The sequence below is a fragment of the Ranitomeya imitator genome, chromosome 4 (genome assembly GCF_032444005.1).
Source record: "Ranitomeya imitator isolate aRanImi1 chromosome 4, aRanImi1.pri, whole genome shotgun sequence".
In the NCBI taxonomy this organism is placed as follows: Eukaryota; Metazoa; Chordata; class Amphibia; order Anura; family Dendrobatidae; genus Ranitomeya; species Ranitomeya imitator.
In genome coordinates, this window is record NC_091285.1 from 353044480 (window position 1) to 353070168 (window position 25689).

Here is a 25689-nt window from a genome sequence, read left to right on the forward strand (position 1 = left end):
AATGACGGTTGAGGGAGAACGTCGATAAGGGATGAAAAATAGTTTGTAACCATACTGGACAAATGTTGTCTCCTGTCACTTTGAATTGATGCTGCAGTACCTGTCCTGTCTGCGGTCATAGAAAAATCACTCCACAACCTGGTCAGAAAACCCCTCTGGCCAACGCCACTTCTGATTTCTGCCCCTCTAACACCTCTGGTCTGCTGGCCCCTGGAGCTCGTGTGAGAACGATCACGGGCGCTGTGTGCAGGGAATGCCAGAAGCAAACGGTCAACAAGAGTTGATTGTTTTGTTGCTAATATTAGTTCCAAGTTCTCATGTGGCATAATATTTTGCAATTTGCCTTTATAGCGAGGATCAAGGAGGCAGGCCAACCAGTAATCGTCATCGTTCATCATTTTTGTAATGCGTGTGTCCCTTTTGAGGATACGCAAGGCATAATCCGCCATGTGGGCCAAAGTTCCCGTTGTCAAATCTGCGGTTGTGCTTGGTTGAGGGGCAGTTGCAGGCAAATCTACGTCACTTGTGTCCCTCAAAAAACCAGAACCCGGCCTTGCCACGCCACCAATTTCCCGTGCCCCCGGGAAAGCTTCCTCATTAAAAATATACTCATCCCCATCATCCTCCTCATCCTCCACCTCCTCTTCGCCCGGTACCTCGTCATGTACACTGCCCTGACCAGACAATCGCTGACTGTCATCAAGGCTTTCCTCTTCCTCTGGTGCAGACGCCTGATCCTTTATGTGCGTCAAACTTTGCATCAGCAGACGCATTAGGGGGATGCTCATGCTTATTATGGCGTTGTCTGCACTAACCAGCCGTGTGCATTCCTCAAAACACTGAAGGACTTGACACATGTCTTGAATCTTCGACCACTGCACACCTGACAACTCCATGTCTGCCATCCTACTGCCTGCCCGTGTATGTGTATCCTCCCACAAAAACATAACAGCCCGCCTCTGTTCGCACAGTCTCTGAAGCATGTGCAGTGTTGAGTTCCACCTTGTTGCAACGTCTATGATTAGGCGATGCTGGGGAAGGTTCAAAGAACGCTGATAGGTCTGCATACGGCTGGAGTGTACAGGCGAACGGCGGATATGTGCGCAAAGTCCACGCACTTTGAGGAGCAGGTCGGATAACCCCGGATAACTTTTCAGGAAGCACTGCACCACCAGGTTTAAGGTGTGAGCCAGGCAAGGAATGTGTTTCAGTTGGGAAAGGGAGATGGCAGCCATGAAATTCCTTCCGTTATCACTCACTACCTTGCCTGCCTCAAGATCTACAGTGCCCAGCCACGACTGCGTTTCTTGCTGCAAGAACTCGGACAGAACTTCCGCGGTGTGTCTATTGTCGCCCAAACACTTCATAGCCAATACAGCCTGCTGACGTATGCCAGTAGCTGCCCCATAATGGGAGACCTGGTGTGCAACAGTGGCAGGTGCGGATGGAGTGTTTGTGCGACTGCGGTCTGTGGACGAGCTCTTGCTTCTGCAGGAGGACGAGGAGGAGGAGGAGGAGGAGGAGGGGGTGCGAACGGCTACAGACAACTGTTTACTAGACCGTGGGCTAGGCAGAACTGTCCCAAACTTGCTGTCCCCTGTGGACCCTGAATCCACCACATTTACCCAGTGTGCCGTGATGGACACGTAACGTCCCTGGCCATGCCTACTGGTCCATGCATCTGTTGTCAGGTGCACCTTTGTGCTCACAGATTGCCTGAGTGCATGGACGATGCGCTCTTTAACATGCTGGTGGAGGGCTGGGATGGCTTTTCTGGAAAAAAAGTGTCGACTGGGTAGCTCGTAGCGTGGTACAGCGTAGTCCATCAGGTCTTTGAAAGCTTCGCTTTCAACTAACCGGTAGGGCATCATCTCTAACGAGATTAGTCTAGCTATGTGGGCGTTCAAACCCTGTGTACGCGGATGCGAGGCTAAGTATTTCCTTTTTCTAACCATAGTCTCATGTAGGGTGAGCTGGACTGGAGAGCTGGAGATCGTGGAACTAGCGGGGGTGCCGGTGGACATGGCAGACTGAGAGACGGTGGGAGATGGTATTGTTGCCGCCGGTGCCCTAGATGCAGTGTTTCCTACTACGAAACTGGTGATTCCCTGACCCTGACTGCTTTGGCCTGGCAAAGATACCTGCACAGATACAGCAGGTGGTGCACTAAATGGTGGTCCTACACTGCCGGAAGGGATGTTGCGTTGATGACTAGCTTCATTGGCCGAGGGTGCAACAACCTTAAGGGACGTTTGGTAGTTAGTCCAAGCTTTCAAATGCATGGTGGTTAAATGTCTATGCATGCAACTAGTATTGAGACTTTTCAGATTCTGACCTCTGCTTAAGGAAGTAGAACATTTTTGACAGATGACTTTGCGCTGATCAATTGGATGTTGTTTAAAAAAATGCCAGACTGCACTCTTTCTAGCATCGGATACCTTTTCAGGCATTGCAGACTGAGCTTTAACCGGATGGCCACGCTGTCCTCCACCAGGTTTTGGCTTTGCCACGCGTTTTGGGCAAGATACGGGCCCGGCAGATGGAACCTGTGGCGATGTTGATGCCTGCTGCGGCCCCTCCTCCTCCTCTGCTTCAGAACTGCTGCCGCCTGCACCCTGTTCCCCCAATGGCTGCCAATCGGGGTCAAGAACTGGGTCATCTAATAACTCTTCTTGTACCTCCTGCGCAACTTCGTCTGTGTCACCGTGTCGTTCGGTGGTATAGCGTTCGTGATGGGGCAACATAGTCTCATCAGGGTCTGATTCTTGATCAGCACCCTGCGAGGGCAATGTTGTGGTCTGAGTCAAAGGACCAGCATAGTAGTCTGGCTGTGGCTGTGCGTCAGTGCACTCCATGTCAGATTCAATTTGTAATGGGCATGGACTGTTAACTGCTTCACTTTCTAAGCCAGGGACGGTATGTGTAAAGAGCTCCATGGAGTAACCCGTTGTGTCGCCTGCTGCATTCTTCTCTGTTGTTGTTTTTGCTGAAGAGGACAAGGAAGTGACTTGTCCCTGACCGTGAACATCCACTAACGACGCGCTGCTTTTACTTTTACCAGTTTCACGAGATGAGGCAAAAGAGCTAGAGGCTGAGTCAGCAAGATAAGCCAAAACTTGCTCTTGCTGCTCCGGCTTTAAAAGCGGTTTTCCTAATCCCAGAAAAGGGAGCGTTCGAGGCCTTGTGTAGCCGGACGACGAACCTGGCTCCACAGCTCCAGACTTAGGTGCAATATTTTTTTCCCCACGACCACCTGATGCTCCACCACTACCACTACCCTCATTACCAGCTGACAATGAACGCCCCCGGCCACGACCTCTTCCACTAGACTTCCTCATTGTTTTAAAAACGTAACCAAACTAACGTTATTTGTTGCAGTCACACAACTTACACGGTGAGCTATAACTTCAGTATGATTTAGCTACCCCTTTACAGGTTGGTGAGACCACAGCGAAAATCAGGCCCAATGTTACACACTCTTTTTTTGGTGGCTGCAAATTAGAGAGATGCCCCACACGCAGGACTGTCACTGAAGCACAAATGTTAATATTAATGTCACACTATTATTTTTTTTTTATTTTTATTTTTTTCAGGAACACTTTAGAAACCCCCCCAAAAAAAAAAAATAGATTTTTGCAGGGAGAATTTAGAAACCAAATAAAATAAAATGATTTTTTCAGGGAGAATTTATAAAACAAATAAAAACAAAAATAGGCGTTCTATGGCCCACTGACTGAGAGATGACGCACACAGGAGTCAGGAGTGGCACACAAGCCCAGAGGCCAATATTTTTCTACCAATGATTGATGTAGTTATTTTCTCTGGTAGATTTTGGAACCCAAATCAAGGAAAAAAAATATAGGCTTTCTATGGACCACAATTGGAGAGAGAGAGAGAGAGAGATGGCACACCCAGGAGTCAAGACTGGCACACAAGCAGAAAGGCCAATATTAATCTCCCACTGTTTTTTTTGTTTGTTTTTTTTTTTTTTTTTTCAGGGAGACTTTAGAAAAAAAAATAATAAAAAAAATATGATTTTATCAGGAAGAATTTAGAAACCAAATAAAATAAAATGATTTTTTCAGGGAGAATTTAGAAAACAAATAAAACCAAAAATAGGCGTTCTATGGCCCACTGACTGAGAGATGACGCACCCAGGAGTCAAGACTGGCACACAAGCAGAAAGGCCAATATTAATCTCCCACTGTTTTTTTTGTTTGTTTTTTTTTTTTTTTTTTCAGGGAGACTTTAGAAAAAAAAATAATAAAAAAAATATGATTTTATCAGGAAGAATTTAGAAACCAAATAAAATAAAATGATTTTTTCAGGGAGAATTTAGAAAACAAATAAAACCAAAAATAGGCGTTCTATGGCCCACTGACTGAGAGAGAGAGAGAGATGGAACGCTTAGTACTGGCACACAAGCCCAAAGGGCAATATTAATCTCCCTTTTTTTTTCCAGGGAGAATTTCTAAAACCCAAAAAAAAAAAAAAATAGGCTTTCTATGGCCCACTGTTTGTGAGAGAGATGGGACGCTCAGGACTGGCACAGATGGCACGCTCAGGACTGGCACAGAAGCCCAGAGGCCAATATTAATCTCCCTTTTTTTCTGGGAGAATTTATAAAACCAAAAAAATATTTAAATAGGCTTTCTATGGCCCACTATTTGTGAGAGAGATGGCACGCTCAGGACTGGCACAGATGGCACGCTCACAACTGGCACACAAGCCCAGAGGCCAATATTAATCTCCCTTTTTTCAGGGAAAATTTATAAAACCAAAAAAAAAATTAAATAGGCTTTCTATGGCCCACTATTTGTGAGAGAGATGGCACGCTCAGGACTGGCACAGATGGCACGCTCACAACTGGCACACAAGCCCAGAGGCCAATATTAATCTCCCTTTTTTCAGGGAAAATTTATAAAACAAAAAAAAAAATTAAATAGGCTTTCTATGGCCCACTATTTGTGAGAGAGATGGCACGCTCAGGGCTGGCACAGATGGCACGCTCAGGACTGGCACACAAGCCCAGAGGCCAATATTAATCTCCCTTTTTTTCAGGGAGAATTTATAAAACCAAAAAAAAAAATAAATAGGCTTTCTATGGCCCACTATTTGTGAGAGAGATGGCACGCTCAGGGCTGGCACAGATGGCACGCTCAGGACTGGCACACAAGCCCAGAGGCCAATATTAATCTCCCTTTTTTTCAGGGAGAATTTATAAAACCCAAAAAAAAATAAAATAGGCTTTCTATGGCCCACTATTTGTGAGAGAGATGGCACACTCAGGACTGGCACACAAGCCCAAAGGCCAATATTAATCTCCCACTGTATTTTTATCAGGGAGAATTTATACACCCCACAAAAAAAAATACAGAAAAATGAAAAGGCTTTCTATGGCCCACTATGTGAGAGAGATGGCACACACAGGGATGGCACTCTAGCAGAAATGCCAAATTGCCAATCTTAATCTCCCACCAAAAAAAAAACAAAAAACAGGGAATGTCCTACAATTACTATCTCCCTGCCTGCAGTAATCTCAGCCAGGTATGGCAGGCAGCTACTATCTCCCTGCCTGCAGTAATCTCAGCCAGGTATGGCAGGCAGCAATAAGGAGTGGACTGATGCACAAATGAAATAAAAAGTGTGGACAAACAAAAAAGATAGCTGTGCAGAAAGGAAGGAACAAGAGGATTTGTGCTTTGAAAAAAGCAGTTGGTTTGCACAGCGGCGTACACACAGCAATGCAGCTATCAGGGAGCCTTCTAGGGCAGCCCAATGAGCTACAGCGCTGAGGGGAAAAAAAAAAAAAAAAAAACTTCCACTGTCCCTGCACACCGAGGGTGGTGTTGGACAGTGCAAATCGCTGCAGCACAAGCGGTTTTGTGGTTAATGGACCCTGCCTAACGCTATCCCTGCTTCTGACAAAGCGGCAGCAACCTCTCCCTAAGCTCAGATCAGCAGCAGTAAGATGGCGGTCGGCGGGAACGCCTCTTTATAGCCCCTGTGACGTCGCAGACAGCAAGCCAATCACTGCAATGCCCTTCTCTAAGATGGTGGGGACCAGGACCTATGTCATCACGCTGCCCACACTCTGCGTTTACCTTCATTGGCTGAGAAATGGCGCTTTTCGCGTCATTGAAACGCGACTTTGGCGCGAAAGTCGCGTACCGCATGGCCGACCCCGCACAGGGGTCGGATCGGGTTTCATGAAACCCCGACTTAGCCAAAAGTCGGCGACTTTTGAAAATGTTCGACCCGTTTCGCTCAACCCTACTCTTGACTAGGGTTGAGCGAAACGGGTCGAACATTTTCAAAAGTCGCCGACTTTTGGCTAAGTCGGGGTTTCATGAAACCCGATCCGACCCCTGTGCGGGGTCGGCCATGCGGTACGCGACTTTCGCGCCAAAGTCGCGTTTCAATGACGCGAAAAGCGCCATTTCTCAGCCAATGAAGGTAAACGCAGAGTGTGGGCAGCGTGATGACATAGGTCCTGGTCCCCACCATCTTAGAGAAGGGCATTGCAGTGATTGGCTTGCTGTCTGCGACGTCACAGGGGCTATAAAGAGGCGTTCCCGCCGACCGCCATCTTACTGCTGCTGATCTGAGCTTAGGGAGAGGTTGCTGCCGCTTTGTCAGAAGCAGGGATAGCGTTAGGCAGGGTCCATTAACCACAAAACCGCTTGTGCTGCAGCGATTTGCACTGTCCAACACCACCCTCGGTGTGCAGGGACAGTGGAAGTTTTTTTTTTTTTTTCCCCTCAGCGCTGTAGCTCATTGGGCTGCCCTAGAAGGCTCCCTGATAGCTGCATTGCTGTGTGTACGCCGCTGTGCAAACCAACTGCTTTTTTCAAAGCACAAATCCTCTTGTTCCTTCCTTTCTGCACAGCTATCTTTTTTGTTTGTCCACACTTTTTATTTCATTTGTGCATCAGTCCACTCCTTATTGCTGCCTGCCATACCTGGCTGAGATTACTGCAGGCAGGGAGATAGTAGCTGCCTGCCATACCTGGCTGAGATTACTGCAGGCAGGGAGATAGTAATTGTAGGACATTCCCTGTTTTTTTTTTTTTTTTTTTTTTTGGTGGGAGATTAAGATTGGCAATTTGGCATTTCTGCTAGAGTGCCATCCCTGTGTGTGCCATCTCTCTCACATAGTGGGCCATAGAAAGCCTTTTCATTTTTCTGTATTTTTTTTTGTGGGGTGTATAAATTCTCCCTGATAAAAATACAGTGGGAGATTAATATTGGCCTTTGGGCTTGTGTGCCAGTCCTGAGTGTGCCATCTCTCTCACAAATAGTGGGCCATAGAAAGCCTATTTTATTTTTTTTTGGGTTTTATAAATTCTCCCTGAAAAAAAGGGAGATTAATATTGGCCTCTGGGCTTGTGTGCCAGTCCTGAGCGTGCCATCTGTGCCAGCCCTGAGCGTGCCATCTCTCTCACAAATAGTGGGCCATAGAAAGCCTATTTATTTTTTTTTTTGGTTTTATAAATTCTCCCTGAAAAAAAGGGAGATTAATATTGGCCTCTGGGCTTGTGTGCCAGTCCTGAGCGTGCCATCTGTGCCAGCCCTGAGCGTGCCATCTCTCTCACAAATAGTGGGCCATAGAAAGCCTATTTAATTTTTTTTTTTGTTTTATAAATTTTCCCTGAAAAAAGGGAGATTAATATTGGCCTCTGGGCTTGTGTGCCAGTTGTGAGCGTGCCATCTGTGCCAGTCCTGAGCGTGCCATCTCTCTCACAAATAGTGGGCCATAGAAAGCCTATTTAATTTTTTTTTTGGTTTTATAAATTTTCCCTGAAAAAAGGGAGATTAATATTGGCCTCTGGGCTTGTGTGCCAGTTGTGAGCGTGCCATCTGTGCCAGTCCTGAGCGTGCCATCTCTCTCACAAATAGTGGGCCATAGAAAGCCTATTTAATTTTTTTTTTGGTTTTATAAATTTTCCCTGAAAAAAGGGAGATTAATATTGGCCTCTGGGCTTGTGTGCCAGTTGTGAGCGTGCCATCTGTGCCAGTCCTGAGCGTGCCATCTCTCTCACAAATAGTGGGCCATAGAAAGCCTATTTAAATATTTTTTTGGTTTTATAAATTCTCCCAGAAAAAAAGGGAGATTAATATTGGCCTCTGGGCTTCTGTGCCAGTCCTGAGCGTGCCATCTGTGCCAGTCCTGAGCGTCCCATCTCTCTCACAAATAGTGGGCCATAGAAAGCCTATTTTTTTTTTTTTTTGGGTTTTAGAAATTCTCCCTGGAAAAAAAAAGGGAGATTAATATTGCCCTTTGGGCTTGTGTGCCAGTACTAAGCGTTCCATCTCTCTCTCTCTCTCAGTCAGTGGGCCATAGAACGCCTATTTTTGGTTTTATTTGTTTTCTAAATTCTCCCTGAAAAAATCATTTTATTTTATTTGGTTTCTAAATTCTTCCTGATAAAATCATATTTTTTTTATTATTTTTTTTTCTAAAGTCTCCCTGAAAAAAAAAAAAAAAAACAGTGGGAGATTAATATTGGCCTTTCTGCTTGTGTGCCAGTCTTGACTCCTGGGTGCGTCATCTCTCAGTCAGTGGGCCATAGAACGCCTATTTTTGGTTTTATTTGTTTTCTAAATTCTCCCTGAAAAAATCATTTTATTTTATTTGGTTCAAAAAAAACAGTGGGAGATTAATATTGGCCTTTCTGCTTGTGTGCCAGTCTTGACTCCTGGGTGTGCCATCTCTCTCTCTCTCTCTCTCTCCAATTGTGGTCCATAGAAAGCCTATATTTTTTTTCCTTGATTTGGGTTCCAAAATCTACCAGAGAAAATAACTACATCAATCATTGGTAGAAAAATATTGGCCTCTGGGCTTGTGTGCCACTCCTGACTCCTGTGTGCGTCATCTCTCAGTCAGTGGGCCATAGAACGCCTATTTTTGTTTTTATTTGTTTTATAAATTCTCCCTGAAAAAATCATTTTATTTTATTTGGTTTCTAAATTCTTCCTGATAAAATCATATTTTTTTTATTATTTTTTTTTCTAAAGTCTCCCTGAAAAAAAAAAAAAACAAAAAAAAAAAACAAAACCCCAAAAAAAATGGGAGATTAATATTGGCCTTTCTGCTTGTGTGCCAGTCTTGACTCCTGGGTGTGCCATCTCTCTCTCTCTCTCTCTCTCTCTCCAATTGTGGTCCATAGAAAGCCTACATTTTTTTTCCTTGATTTGGGTTCCAAAATCTACCAGAGAAAATAACTCCATCAATCATTGGTAGAAAAATATTGGCCTCTGGGCTTGTGTGCCACTCCTGATTCCTGTGTGCGTCATCTCTCACTCAGTGGCCCATAGAAAGCATATAGTTTGTTACATTTGTTTTCTAAATTCTCCCTGCAAAAATCTATTTTTTTTTTTTGGGGGGGTTTCTAAAGTGTTCCTGAAAAAAATAAAAATAAAAAAAAAATAATAGTGTGACATTAATATTAACATTTGTGCTTCAGTGACAGTCCTGCGTGTGGGGCATCTCTCTAATTTGCAGCCACCAAAAAAAGAGTGTGTAACATTGGGCCTGATTTTCGCTGTGGTCTCACCAACCTGTAAAGGGGTAGCTAAATCATACTGAAGTTATAGCTCACCGTGTAAGTTGTGTGACTGCAACAAATAACGTTAGTTTGGTTACGTTTTTAAAACAATGAGGAAGTCTAGTGGAAGAGGTCGTGGCCGGGGGCGTTCATTGTCAGCTGGTAATGAGGGTAGTGGTAGTGGTGGAGCATCAGGTGGTCGTGGGGAAAAAAATATTGCACCTAAGTCTGGAGCTGTGGAGCCAGGTTCGTCGTCCGGCTACACAAGGCCTCGAACGCTCCCTTTTCTGGGATTAGGAAAACCGCTTTTAAAGCCGGAGCAGCAAGAGCAAGTTTTGGCTTATCTTGCTGACTCAGCCTCTAGCTCTTTTGCCTCATCTCGTGAAACTGGTAAAAGTAAAAGCAGCGCGTCGTTAGTGGATGTTCACGGTCAGGGACAAGTCACTTCCTTGTCCTCTTCAGCAAAAACAACAACAGAGAAGAATGCAGCAGGCGACACAACGGGTTACTCCATGGAGCTCTTTACACATACCGTCCCTGGCTTAGAAAGTGAAGCAGTTAACAGTCCATGCCCATTACAAATTGAATCTGACATGGAGTGCACTGACGCACAGCCACAGCCAGACTACTATGCTGGTCCTTTGACTCAGACCACAACATTGCCCTCGCAGGGTGCTGATCAAGAATCAGACCCTGATGAGACTATGTTGCCCCATCACGAACGCTATACCACCGAACGACACGGTGACACAGACGAAGTTGCGCAGGAGGTACAAGAAGAGTTATTAGATGACCCAGTTCTTGACCCCGATTGGCAGCCATTGGGGGAACAGGGTGCAGGCGGCAGCAGTTCTGAAGCAGAGGAGGAGGAGGGGCCGCAGCAGGCATCAACATCGCCACAGGTTCCATCTGCCGGGCCCGTATCTTGCCCAAAACGCGTGGCAAAGCCAAAACCTGGTGGAGGACAGCGTGGCCATCCGGTTAAAGCTCAGTCTGCAATGCCTGAAAAGGTATCCGATGCTAGAAAGAGTGCAGTCTGGCATTTTTTTAAACAACATCCAATTGATCAGCGCAAAGTCATCTGTCAAAAATGTTCTACTTCCTTAAGCAGAGGTCAGAATCTGAAAAGTCTCAATACTAGTTGCATGCATAGACATTTAACCACCATGCATTTGAAAGCTTGGACTAACTACCAAACGTCCCTTAAGGTTGTTGCACCCTCGGCCAATGAAGCTAGTCATCAACGCAACATCCCTTCCGGCAGTGTAGGACCACCATTTAGCGCACCACCTGCTGTATCTGTGCAGGTATCTTTGCCAGGCCAAAGCAGTCAGGGTCAGGGAATCACCAGTTTCGTAGTAGGAAACACTGCATCTAGGGCACCGGCGGCAACAATACCATCTCCCACCGTCTCTCAGTCTGCCATGTCCACCGGCACCCCCGCTAGTTCCACGATCTCCAGCTCTCCAGTCCAGCTCACCCTACATGAGACTATGGTTAGAAAAAGGAAATACTTAGCCTCGCATCCGCGTACACAGGGTTTGAACGCCCACATAGCTAGACTAATCTCGTTAGAGATGATGCCCTACCGGTTAGTTGAAAGCGAAGCTTTCAAAGACCTGATGGACTACGCTGTACCACGCTACGAGCTACCCAGTCGACACTTTTTTTCCAGAAAAGCCATCCCAGCCCTCCACCAGCATGTTAAAGAGCGCATCGTCCATGCACTCAGGCAATCTGTGAGCACAAAGGTGCACCTGACAACAGATGCATGGACCAGTAGGCATGGCCAGGGACGTTACGTGTCCATCACGGCACACTGGGTAAATGTGGTGGATTCAGGGTCCACAGGGGACAGCAAGTTTGGGACAGTTCTGCCTAGCCCACGGTCTAGTAAACAGTTGTCTGTAGCCGTTCGCACCCCCTCCTCCTCCTCCTCCTCCTCCTCGTCCTCCTGCAGAAGCAAGAGCTCGTCCACAGACCGCAGTCGCACAAACACTCCATCCGCACCTGCCACTGTTGCACACCAGGTCTCCCATTATGGGGCAGCTACTGGCATACGTCAGCAGGCTGTATTGGCTATGAAGTGTTTGGGCGACAATAGACACACCGCGGAAGTTCTGTCCGAGTTCTTGCAGCAAGAAACGCAGTCGTGGCTGGGCACTGTAGATCTTGAGGCAGGCAAGGTAGTGAGTGATAACGGAAGGAATTTCATGGCTGCCATCTCCCTTTCCCAACTGAAACACATTCCTTGCCTGGCTCACACCTTAAACCTGGTGGTGCAGTGCTTCCTGAAAAGTTATCCGGGGTTATCCGACCTGCTCCTCAAAGTGCGTGGACTTTGCGCACATATCCGCCGTTCGCCTGTACACTCCAGCCGTATGCAGACCTATCAGCGTTCTTTGAACCTTCCCCAGCATCGCCTAATCATAGACGTTGCAACAAGGTGGAACTCAACACTGCACATGCTTCAGAGACTGTGCGAACAGAGGCGGGCTGTTATGTTTTTGTGGGAGGATACACATACACGGGCAGGCAGTAGGATGGCAGACATGGAGTTGTCAGGTGTGCAGTGGTCGAAGATTCAAGACATGTGTCAAGTCCTTCAGTGTTTTGAGGAATGCACACGGCTGGTTAGTGCAGACAACGCCATAATAAGCATGAGCATCCCCCTAATGCGTCTGCTGATGCAAAGTTTGACGCACATAAAGGATCAGGCGTCTGCACCAGAGGAAGAGGAAAGCCTTGATGACAGTCAGCGATTGTCTGGTCAGGGCAGTGTACATGACGAGGTACCGGGCGAAGAGGAGGTGGAGGATGAGGAGGATGATGGGGATGAGTATATTTTTAATGAGGAAGCTTTCCCGGGGGCACGGGAAATTGGTGGCGTGGCAAGGCCGGGTTCTGGTTTTTTGAGGGACACAAGTGACGTAGATTTGCCTGCAACTGCCCCTCAACCAAGCACAACCGCAGATTTGACAACGGGAACTTTGGCCCACATGGCGGATTATGCCTTGCGTATCCTCAAAAGGGACACACGCATTACAAAAATGATGAACGATGACGATTACTGGTTGGCCTGCCTCCTTGATCCTCGCTATAAAGGCAAATTGCAAAATATTATGCCACATGAGAACTTGGAACTAATATTAGCAACAAAACAATCAACTCTTGTTGACCGTTTGCTTCTGGCATTCCCTGCACACAGCGCCCGTGATCGTTCTCACACGAGCTCCAGGGGCCAGCAGACCAGAGGTGTTAGAGGGGCAGAAATCAGAAGTGGCGTTGGCCAGAGGGGTTTTCTGACCAGGTTGTGGAGTGATTTTTCTATGACCGCAGACAGGACAGGTACTGCAGTTATCAATTCAAAGTGACAGGAGACAACATTTGTCCAGTATGGTTACAAACTATTTTTCATCCCTTATCGACGTTCTCCCTCAACCGTCATTCCCATTTGATTACTGGGCATCCAAATTAGACACCTGGCCAGAATTGGCAGAATATGCATTGCAGGAGCTTGCTTGCCCGGCAGCTAGTGTCCTATCAGAAAGAGTATTCAGTGCTGCAGGTTCAATACTAACAGAAAAAAGGACTCGTCTGGCTACCCAAAATGTAGATGATCTAACCTTCATTAAAATGAACCACAACTGGATTTCAAAATCTTTTGCCCCACCCTGCCCGGCTGACACCTAGCTTTCCTATGAAAAGGTCTTGCCTGTGGACTATTCTGAATGACTTTTCCAATCTCGTAATTTTCTTCACCTGATTGTCCAGCATACGACATGTTTCCACCTCACGAAATGGCCAAACTCCCCACACGGGGCCGTGCTATCGCCACTTTGCGCTTGGACCCTTGAGAGTGCTGTTTGTCTGAAGAGGTGGGTGTGGCCGCTTTTGGTCGACGGCACTGCCACTGGGTCCCTCATAGTACAATAAAGTGTCTCTGGCGGTGGTGGTGCGCACCCAACGTCAGACACACCGTTGTAATATGAGGGGCCCTGTGCCTGTACCGCCGGCCACAAGACAGTTCCCCCCCCCAGCTCAAACAGTGCTCTACCACTAGCAAAATTATCTCTCACAGCTTCACCAATGTGTAGTCTAGGCGCTGACATCCTTCAATGCCTGGCACTGACAATACCATTGTTTTGACATTTTTGTTATGTTAGGCCTTCGAAGCCTGTCTGCGGTCCCTTCTTTCTACAACTACTACACTGACCAGGCCACTGCTGGCCGTGTTACCCTGGAACCAATTTAAAAGTGCCTACAGTCAGCCCAATTTTGTTATGTTAGGCCTTCGAAGACTGTCTGCCGTCACTCCTTCCACTAGACTTCCACTGACCATACACTGCTGCCCATGTACCCCTGGAACCAATTTAAAGTGCCTACAGCCAGCCCAATTTTGTTATGTTAGGCCTTCGAAGCCTGTCTGCGGTCACTCCTTCCACTAGACTTCCACTGACCAGACCACTGCTGCCCGTGTACCCCTGCAACCAATTTAAAAGTGCCTACAGCCAGCCCAAGTTTGTTATGTTAGGCCTTGGAAGCCTGTCTGCGGTCACTCCTTCCACTAGACTTCCACTGACCAGACCACTGCTGCCCGTGTACCCCTGGAACCAATTTAAAAGTGCCTACAGCCAGCCCAAGTTTGTTATGTTAGGCCTTGGAAGCCTGTCTGCGGTCACTCCTTCCACTAGACTTCCACTGACCAGACCACTGCTGCCCGTGTACCCCTGGAACCAATTTAAAAGTGCCTACAGCCAGCCCAAGTTTGTTATGTTAGGCCTTCGAAGCCTGTCTGCGGTCACTCCTTCCACTAGACTTCCACAGACCAGACCACTGCTGCCCGTGTACCCCTGGAACCAATTTAAAAGTGCCTACAGCCAGCCCAAGTTTGTTATGTTAGGCCTTGGAAGCCTGTCTGCGGTCACTCCTTCCACTAGACTTCCACTGACCAGACCACTGCTGCCCGTGTACCCCTGGAACCAATTTAAAAGTGCCTACAGCCAGCCCAAGTTTGTTATGTTAGGCCTTCGAAGCCTGTCTGCGGTCACTCCTTCCACTAGACTTCCACAGACCAGACCACTGCTGCCCGTGTACCCCTGGAACCAATTTAAAAGTGCCTACAGCCAGCCCAAGTTTGTTATGTTAGGCCTTGGAAGCCTGTCTGCGGTCACTCCTTCCACTAGACTTCCACTGACCAGACCACTGCTGCCCGTGTACCCCTGGAACCAATTTAAAAGTGCCTACAGCCAGCCCAAGTTTGTTATGTTAGGCCTTGGAAGCCTGTCTGCGGTCACTCCTTCCACTAGACTTCCACTGACCATACACTGCTGCCCATGTACCCCTGGAACAAATTTAAAAGTGCCTACAGCCAGCCCAAGTTTGTTATGTTAGGCCTTCGAAGCCTGTCTGCGTCCCGTTCTTTCAACTACAACTACACTGACCAGGCCACTGATGGCCGTGTTCCCCTGGAACCAATTTTAACTTGCCTACAGCCAGCCCAATGTTAGGCCTTTGATGCCTGTCTGCCGTCACTCCTTCCACTAGGCCTCCACTGACCTGTCTATTGCTGCCCGTGTACCCCTTGAACCAACATCATTAAATATAAAAAAAATTAATTTGATTATAAAAAATAAGATCGTGTTGAGATCTCAAATGCAGACATTTTAACAATCAAAACAAACACACAACAAATATCTGGAACTGTACTACAAAGGTCCAACAGCTACAATTTCTTTCTCCTGCAAGAAGTTAACTGAAAGTTTTTTGGAGTTGTTAACACAGATATGGCATCCACCGAGTGTTGTCCTGTCGCGTCTCCTTTAAATTATTTCCAATAAGATGTTAAACTATTAATTTAATAAAATCAATAATTAAAAAAATAATTGAGTAAGTCAAAAGCACATTGCAAATAAACATTAATTACAAATCAAGAAGCATGGCGCGTCCGAGGGTGAGTAGATACCGAATAAGAATATAATCACCCTCGGACGCGCAATGCTTATTTACAACAGCCTTCCTTCCTAAGAATCAGCCCTTTCGTGGTGTAGAGAGAGGTTGTGTTACACTCCAAGGTGTTCCCCGGGTTGCCTTTCATGAGCTTCGATCTTCCGGCTCTCGTTTAGTAGTTGGTGGAAAAGTACACAGCATTAGGCCTACAAAATGGGTATGGGGTGGAGAGAGATGGTGTGTTACACTCCAAGGTGTTCCCCAGGTTGCCTTTCCTGAGCTTCGATCTTCATGCTCTCGTTTAGTAGGTGTCGGAAAGTAGGCTGCATTAGGCCTACAAATTGGGTATGGGGTGGAGAGAGATGGTGTGTTACACTCCAAGGTGTTCCCCAGGTTTCCTTGCCATTGCTTCGGTCTTCCGACTCTCGTTTAGTAGTTGTAGAAAAGTACACAGCATTAGGCCTACAAAATGGGTATGGGGTGGAGAGAGATGGTGTGTTACACTCCAAGGTGTTCCCCAGGTTGCCTTTCCTGAGCTTCGATCTTCATGCTCTCGTTTAGTAGGTGTCGGAAAGTAGGCTGCATTAGGCCTAAAAAATGGGGAATGGGGTGGAGAGAGATGGTGTGTTACACTCCAAGGTGTTCCCCAGGTTTCCTTGCCATTGCTTCGGTCTTCCGACTCTCGTTTAGTAGTTGTAGAAAAGTACACAGCATTAGGCCTACAAAATGGGTATGGGGTGGAGAGAGATGGTGTGTTACACTCCAAGGTGTTCCCCAGGTTGCCTTTCCTGAGCTTCTATCTTCAGGCTCTCATTAAATTGTGGTTAAATGGAACAACTGCATTTGGCGTACTAGTTGGTTTGGGGCCTACTATCGGTGTCTGCCACTCCTTGCTGTTCTCCTGGTTTCCTGTCCTGAAATACCATTTTCAGCCTCTCGTTAAGTAGTTGTTAATGTTAGACTGCATTTGGCCTACTAGTTGGGTTGGGGCCTACTATCGGTGTCTGCCACTCCTTGCTGTTCTCCTCCACTGAACAAAGCTGTGCCGCCTGTTTACTACGGTTGCCAATTTTGAACTGCATTTCGACTACTTACTGATTTGGCCCTACTCTCTGTGTCAGCCTCTCATTCCAGTTGTCCTCCACTGCAATGCCCCCTGGTTATTCCTGTGTTACCAATTTTGAACTGCATTTAGCCCACTTTCTTCTTTGGGCCTATATCTGTGTTTCCACTTCATCGTGCCCATTGCCCAGCCAGTGATAGATGAGTCTGCTGGTACATTGACCCATAACGCAACATTCCCCGTGCACGCTACACAACAACATTGTGACCCTGCTGAAAGTCAGGTTGCTCTTCCCGCATACCATACCACCTTACACGGGGACAAAGAGGAAGGTGCAGATGAAAGTGCAGGTTCCTTCATCAGGTGGGGGGAGGAATACTAGTTGGCGACGTCACTGGCACAGGGCCTCTCATAGTACGCAAAAGTGTTGCTGCCGGTGGGAGGCGCCCCCGCCGTGCAAACACACCGCTGTACTTTGAGGGGCCCTGTGCCAGTGCCAATGCCAACGAGTGGGCCCCCCCTGCTTGCTCAGGTTCACAGCACTTGCAAAGTTGAAATACTTACCTCTCCCTGCTCCACTGCCGTGACGTGGTCCAGATTTCCTGGGCCCACTAATTACTTGAACCAGCCCTACCCCCCACAACTTTAGCCAAATGACCCCCAATTTCAAATGCCTTCCAATTATTATAAGGTAAATTACGCTTGACAAGCTTCATTAAGAAGAATGGATGGTTTTGACATTAAAATGGGCACTCTAGGTGTTTTCCTGGCCCCCACTCACTGCCGACTATGCTGCCCCATTGACTTGCATTGGGTTTCGTGTTCGGTCGATCCCGACTTTACGTCATAATCGGCCGATTTCACTCGACCCGACTTTGGACATAGTCGGGTTTCGCAAAACCCGGCTCGACTCTAAAAAGGTCAAGGTCGCTCAACTCTACTCTTGACGTGACCTGCAAATTATTTGGCTGTGTCTATAGAACTCTAAATATAGAGTGTATGTAGTATGGTTTTGGATAATACATTATTACTGTAAAACATTGCCATTCTTCTTGTTTAAATTGGTTGTAATTACATTAAATTATTTTTTGTTTTGTAGTTTATCTGACCACCGACCAGTGATAGAACTACCCCACTGTGAAAATTCAGAGGTTATCGTAAGATTGTATGAAATGTCATATTTTCCCATGGGATTTTGGTCCAGGCTCATCAACAGGCTTTTGGAAGTGTCGTCATACATGCTTTCTGGCCGAGGTGTGCAATCCATTTTGTGTTCTTGTTTATTAGTGTTTCTAAAGCACATAAAGAGAGATCTGCCCCAAAGAAAAGGAAACCCTAAAGCTTTAAAAGGCAAAGTCCTCCAGTACGCTTCAGTGGTTTACTGTCCTTGAGGGAGACTTTAGTTCCCCGGTGCTGAAGTCTTAGGCCTCTTTCACACTTTGGTCTTTGAGCACCCGTCGAAATCCGTCGATTTTTGAAAAAACAGGATCCAGCAAATTTTTCTGCTGGATCCTGTTTTTAACCATAGACTTGTATTAGCGACGGATTGTGACGGATGGCCATCCATTTCATCTGTTGTGCACTGGATCCGTTGGAAAATTGCTGTCCGTTGGGCGGAGAAAACATTCAGAGGAATGTTTTTTCTGTACGTCGGAAAATTGCTCAGCGACGGATCCTGCGTGCCCGTTATTGGCTATAATGGAAACCTATGGATGCAGGATCCGTCGCTGACTGTCAAAAGCAGGAATTCAGCGACGGTTGCCGTCTTTTGAAACTGAGCATGCGTGGAAGAATTTCCAGTCAGGGAAATTCTCTCTCGCTCACTCTTTCTCTTTTTACTATTGATGCTGCCTACGCAGCATCAATAGTAACAAGATATAATGTTAAAAAAAAAAAAAATAAATCGCAATATTCTTACCTTCCGGCGTCCCGAGCAGGGTTACCGATGCTCCCAGCAGCTAACGTTCCCAGTAATGCATTGAGAAATGACCCAATGACGTCGCTACATCATCAGAGGTCATTGCACGTAAGGCATTACTGGGAACATCTGCTGCCGGGAGCATCGCGAGCATCGGTAACGCTGCGCAGGACGCCGGAAGGTAAGAAAAATGCGATTTTTAAAAAATATATTTTTAACCTGGGTTGTGTTGTGTATGCGTTGTGAAGACGCATACACAGCAGGTGCACATAGCCTCGATGGGTCCGTCAGAAAAACGGGCCCAGTGCACCCGTTTTTTACAATCTGCACAATTTTGACGGATCCTGTGCAGATTGTAAAAACGGAAATGTGAAAGAAGCCTTACCTTCGGTTGTGATCCCAACATCGTCATTGCATTTTCCATTCAGATGTCCCAAGCAGGGCATCTGACATCACTTTCAGGGGCACGGCCTGGTATAGCTCAGTACGTTCCCAGATAGGAGCAGAGGTGGGAGGGTGGGGTAGGAAACGTAAAGTGACACTGGTAAGTATTGTAACATTTGTCTGGTCACGTAGGTGAAAACAGGCTTGGGAGTAAAGGGGCTAAAGCGGTAAACTTCCACAACAGATCTTGTAATTATTAGACAGTGCAACGTTGAGCTGTGTATGTTGTATTACCGACAAGTTAGTGATGTTAAACGGCAGATGATGCTCTGTTGATGCATATGGAAGATAATCCTCTGCCATATGCATCAACAGAGCAGTATTTGCAATTTTACATCACTGATCTGTCAGCAGTAGGTAGCAAACAAAGCACAACTCTGCAATGCCTAGTAATTACAAGCTCCATTCTGGAGAAGTTCAGGAGAGTTGAGCTCTGGGAGAAATGAGTTATGTAAAAACACATAGGCTGCTATGCTGATGTACTTGACAGGAAAAAAATCGGTCAGCTTGGGTATTGTATAGGAGAAGACAGCACAGATAAGCATAAAATTTATTATAAAAGCTAGAATACACTTTGTCAGTGATGGAAGTCATCTTAGAAGGACTGCACTCTGTATGATCAACAAGGATTACTGTAACTACAGCAGGACAGTTCCAATGGCAACTGGAGGGAAATAGAGTTTGGAGGGGCACTTTTGGGAGGTGATATGTGCAAAACAGGACAGCATTATTTATATTGGCACGAATGAGTAAATATATGTATACCTTATTATAAGATCACGTGGTGATTTTGGGATTCACCATTTAACCTTTTAGTGACAGAGCCAATCTTGTACTGAATGACCAAGCCAATTTTTACAATTCTGACCACTGTCAGTTTGAGGTTATAGCTCTGGAATGCTTCAATGGATCCAACTGATTCTGATTGTTTTTTCGTGACATATTGTACTTCATGTTAGTGGTAAAAATTTCTTCGATATGACTTGTTTATTTCTGAAAAAAATGGAAATTTGGTAAAAAAAATTTAAAATTTAGCAATTTTCAAACTTACAATTTTTGTGCCCTTAAACCAGGGGTGGGGAACCTCAGGCCCCAGGGCCATTTACGGCCCTCGATGACATTTTATCAGGCCCCCTGGCAGATTCTCAGGGACCGCATTCTTGGGTAGGGAGCTGTATTTTGAATGCCACCACCTCATTAATTTCTTCTTGCTCTGTTAGCACACACACACAGTGTTCACTACTGAACACTGAAGAGCATGCAATGACAGATTACGTCCTGACACCAGTACCAGAGTCAGGATGTACTTTGTGGGTGGAGTTTGTACGGCCCCCGAAGGATGGTATAAATATCCAAATGGCTCTTGGTAGAAAAAAGATTCCCCACCCCTGCCTTAAACCATAGAGTTATGTCACACAAAATAGTTCATAGATAACATTTCCCACATGTCTACTGTACATCAGCGCAGATTTTGAAACATATTTTTTTTGTTAAGAAATTAGAAGGGTTAAAAGTTGATCAGCAATTTCTCATTTTTCCTTAATATTTACAAAACCATTTTTTTAGGGACCACATCACATTTGAAGTCAGTTTGGGGTGTCAATATGACAGAAAATACCCAAAAGTGACACCATTCTAAAACTGCATCCCTCAAGGTGCTCAAATCACATTCAAAAATGTAATTAACCCTTCAGGTGCTTCATGAGAATTAATGGAACATCGAAGGAAAAAATTAACATTTAACTTTTTCCCACAAAAAATGTTACTTTAGTGCCAAATTTTTCATTTTCACAAGGGAAACAGAAGAAAATGCCCCACAAAATTTGTTGTGCGATTTCTCCTGAGTACGACAATACCACATATGTGGAGGAAAACTACTGTTTGGGTGCACGGCAGGGCTCGGAAGGGAAGGAGCGCCATTTGACTTTTGGAATAAAAAATTAGCTTGAATTAATGGCCGACGCCAATGCACGTTTGGAGAGCTCCTGATTTGCCTAAACAGTGGAAACCCCCCAAAAATAACCTCATTTTGGAAACTAGATCCATCAAGGACTTTATCTAGATGTGTGATGAGCACATTGAATACTCAAGGGCTTCACAGCATTTTATAATGTTTTATAATGTTGAGCCATGAAAGTTAAAAAAACAAATTTTTTCCACAAAAATGTTATTTTTGCCTTTTTTTTATTTTCACAAGGGTAGCAAGAAAAAATGGACCCCTAAATTTGTTTTGAGCACATGGTAGGACTGGAAAGAGAATGAGAGCTATTTTGGCTGCAATAGGTTGCGGATACCATGTCACATTTGAATAGCCCCTGACATGCCAAAACAGCAGAAACCCCCACAGGCGATCCCATTTTGTAAACTCAACCTCCCAAGTAATTCATCTAGGGGAGTAGTGAGTATGTTTAACCCTCAGGCGATTCACAAACTTGTATAAAATTGGGCTGAGTAAATTAAATATTAAAATTTTTTCCACTAAAATGTTGCTTTGGCCCAAAGTTTGCAAAAGGGGTAATAGGAGAAAATGAACATTACAATTTGTTATGCAATTTCTCCTGAGTACATCAATACACCGTAAGTAGTGTTGAGCGATACCTTCCGATATTCGGAAATATCGGTATCGGATTGGATCGGCCGATATCCAAAAAATATCGGATATCGCCGATACCGATACCCGATACCAATGCAAGTCAATGGGACAAAAATATCGGAATTAAAATAAACCCTTTCTTTCCTTGTAGGTTAATTCTACATAAAGGAAAACAACTAAGAATAATGTAAGATGTATTGTGGGAGGTGGAGGAGACATTAAAGGCATTGAGGTTTAGCCCAATCGAATGGAATAGCAGGAATTAATTTTTTGTTTTTAAGACGTTCGGAGTTACAAAGATATTGACTATGTTAAGATTTTTTATATTTTGTCAGATATTTGTTTCACTACTTCCATGCTGTTCACCTTCTTTTTTACTTCTCCCACACTTTCTTCATCATCCTCAGCAGCAGCATCTTTTTCATCAACTTCTTCACCTTATTCATCTTCTTATTCTTCACCTTCTTCCTATTATTCTTTTTTTTACATTCTTCATATTCTTTTTATTCAACTATTATTCTTCTTCATATTCTACTTCTTCATCTTCTTCTTCATCATATTCTTATTTGTGACAGGCATTCCTGTAGTTGTTATCTATAAAAGTTTGAAGATTACACCTTCCGTTCTGCCTGTCACAAAAGATTTACAACAGGATTTGTCCACGTTCAGTTTGGCCTGCAGCAGCAGGTTTTTTCCAGGGACACCACGAGGAGGAACGGACTCACCCCTATACACTGCTTAGTCTTCTTCTGCTTATAATTTAGATATTATCTTTTGCTCTGATTTTTAGTCTTATGCTTAATGTTCTTCTGCTTTTTGTTCTGCAGCTTCTTGTTCTTCTGCTTCTTGGTCTTCAGGGTCGTCGTCTCTGGGGTCGTCTTCTTTGGGGCGGTCTTCAGGGTGGTCGTCTCCGGGGTCGTCGTCGTCTTCTTCAGGGTGGTCTTCAGGGTCGTTGTCTTTAGGGTCGTTGTCAGGGAGATCCAGAGTGATTAGCAAAAACCATTTCCAAAAGCTTGAACTTGGAAATGTAGCAGAAGGTACAAGAAGGCTGAGGAACTGCCGAAAACCAGCTGACAGTACTGGAACCCGGATGGCTACCCGAAGGTACAAGAGCCAATGGAACTACCGAGGACCAGCTGACGGTACTGGAACCCGGTTACTAAGCATGAGGTACCCATGCTAGAAAGCACTACCAAGGACCACCAGACGTTGGTGGAACTCGGATACCGAGACGGAGGCACCTAAGCCAAAGACTCTGCCTGGAACCAGCTGACGGTACTGGAACCAGGATGGGGAGCAGAAGGTACAAGAGCCAATGGAACTACCGAGGACCAGGCTCTGCCTGGAACCAGGGGGACCTATTCAAGATTGTATTCCAAAGAACCAGCTAATGGTGCTGGAACTCAGATAGGCAGCAGAAAGTCCACATGAAAAAAAATTGCTAGGCCGCGAGCCGACCGTATTTACCGAAAACCCACAGTCCTACAGGGGGAGATTGTCCTATTTGCACTACGGAACCAGCCTTGATTGCCAGTTCCCGCAGCCTACATAGGAAGCACCTAAACTGCAGGCACCATAGAGTTGGCTAACCCGACCGCAACCCGACAGGACAACGTATTGGAGGCAAAGTGACCTTGACACTACCCGGAAACACCTAGTGCTGGAACCAGGCTTGGCAGGAGGGAGTACCCGTGCCTAAGACACTGCCGAGAACTAGCTGACGGTACTGGAACCTGAATGGGTAGCCGAAGGTACAAGAGCCAAAGGAACTACCGAGGACCAGCTGACGGTACTGGAACCCGGTTACTAAGCAGGAGGTACCCGTGCCAGAACGTATTGGAGGCAAAGTGACCTTGACACTACCCGGAAACAGCTGGCGTGCTGGAACCAGGCTGGGCAGGAGGGAGTACCCGTGCCAAAGACACTTCCGAGGAGCAACTGGCGGTGTTGGAGCCCAGGGAAAGAGAAACAGAGTGTAGGCCGAGGCCTAATTGGAGCAAGTTTAAAATCTGGAGTAGTGTGAAAGTGGATGGAGCAGGTGAAATTGCCACACACACAGCTGGGGATCAGCTGACGTTACTGAACCCCAAAACACTGGAGCATGTGTTGACTGTGCAGACGGCACTTCCGAGCAGTAACTGGCAGTGTTGGAGCCCAGGGATTACAGGAGAAACAGAGTGTAGGCTGAGTCCTACTTGGAGCAAGTTGAAAGGGAACCTGTAACCCCCGCAGGTGTTCGTAGCTAAAAGAGCCACCTTGTGCAGCACTAATGCTGCACAAGGAAAAGGTCATCAAGGTCAAATGATGTCAGAAGATGGGCAGCGCTAACTGCACATGGCCAAGGGATAACTTAACAGCTCAGGCTGCGGGACAGATTCAAACAACGCTCAGGAGGCGGCGCACGGCGCCAAGGGGGTATGAATGACAGCTGTGCCGCGTCTGATTAGGAAGTAAGTCCCGCCTCCGGGACTTTCACGGTATGAGGGGACACATTTTATAAGTGTTTAGTTCAGCGTATGCAAAGAGCATAAGTAAAAGACCACCTTGTCCAAATGCAGCATTAGTGCTGTACAAGGTGGCTATTTTAGTTACAAACGCCTGGGGGGGACAGCTTTCCTTCATAGGATGCTGCCCTTCCCGTGGTTGTTCCTTCCCGGGGAAAGGCCTGGCTATTCACTGCTTGCGTCGAGAAACACGTGATGGTGTCTCCGCAGCTTCTTTACATGCATCTGCATATTTCCCATAAGGGATGGGGGCAGTGTTCTGGAATCACTGCGTTGAGAAACACGTGATGGTGTCTCCGCGGTGTTGGATGTTTTGGTCTCCCTGAGGCCAATCATCTGTGCCTTTATAGCCTTTTTACTAGGCACTGCTCCTAATAGCCAGATTCCTACTCCACACTGATGAGGGGCAAAAACCCCGAAACAGCTGTCTGTGGATGGATACCATGCTTGGCATAGGTGGCTTTCCTTCATAGGATGCTGCCCTTCCCGTGGTTGTTCCTTCCCGGGGAAAGGCCTGGCTATTCACTGCTTGCGTCGAGAAACACGTGATGGTGTCTCCGCAGCTTCTTTACATGCATCTGCATATTTCCCATAAGGGATGGGGGCAGTGTTCTGGAATCACTGCGTTGAGAAACACGTGATGGTGTCTCCGCGGTGTTGGATGTTTTGGTCTCCCTGAGGCCAATCATCTGTGCCTTTATACCCTTTAATATCTGTAGTAGTGTGAGTGTGGAGGGAGCAGGAGAAATTGTCGGATACACAGCAGGGGATCAGCTGACATTACTGAACCCCAATAACACGGCAGCAAGTGTTGACTGTGCAGACGGCACTTCCGAGCAGCAACTGGTGGTGTTGGAGCCCAGGGTCAATCAGGGTGTAGGCCGAGGCCTAATTGGAGCAAGTTTAATATCTGTTGTAATGTGAATGTGGAGGGAGCAGGAGACATTGCCGGACACACAGCAGTAGAGCAGCTGGCGTTACTGAACCCCACTAACACAGGAGCTAGTGTTTTTCTCTGTGCAGACGGCACTTCCGAGCAGCAACTGGCGGTGTGGGAGCCCAGGGTCAATCAGGGTGTAGGCCGAGGCCTAATTGGAGCAAGTTTAATATCTGTTGTAATGTGAATGTGGAGGGAGCAGGAGACATTGCCGGACACACAGCAGGGGAGCAGCTGGCGTTACTGAACCCCACTAACACAGGAGCTAGTGTTTTTCTCTGTGCAGACAGCACTTCCGAGCAGTGTTGGAGCCCAGGGAATCCAGGAGAAGCAGAGTGTAGGCTGAGGCCTAATTGGAGCAAGTTTAATATCTGAAGTAATGTGAATGTGGAGGGAGCAGGAGAATTTGCCGCACACACAGCAGGAGAGCAGCTGGCGTTACTGAACCCCAATAACAGAGGAGCAACTGTTGACTGTGCAGAGAGCACTTCCGAGCAGCAACTGGCAGTGTTGGAGCCCCGGGAATCCAGGAGAAGCAGAGTGTAGGCTGAGGCCTAATTGGAGCAAGTTTAATATCTGAAGTAGTGTGAGTGTGGACGAAGCAGGAGAAATTACCGGTTACACAGCTGGGGATCAGCTGACGTTACTGAAACCCTATAACACTGGTCATGTGTTGACTGTGCAGACGGCACTTGTGAGCAGCAACTGGCGGTGTTGGAGCCCAGGGATTACA

General features: G+C 46.4%; 1 protein-coding gene across 2 annotated transcripts in view; it reads left to right on the forward strand.

The window, feature by feature from the left end:
• The window catches only part of LRRK2 (leucine rich repeat kinase 2), a 321822-nt gene that overhangs the window by 176719 nt on the left and 119414 nt on the right, over positions 1–25689 (forward strand). For both annotated transcript variants that reach the window (XM_069765011.1, XM_069765012.1), the window contains exon 36: positions 17660–17814. In XM_069765011.1, coding sequence (XP_069621112.1) covers positions 17660–17814 — 155 coding nt within the window. The remainder of the gene's footprint in view (positions 1–17659; positions 17815–25689) is intronic.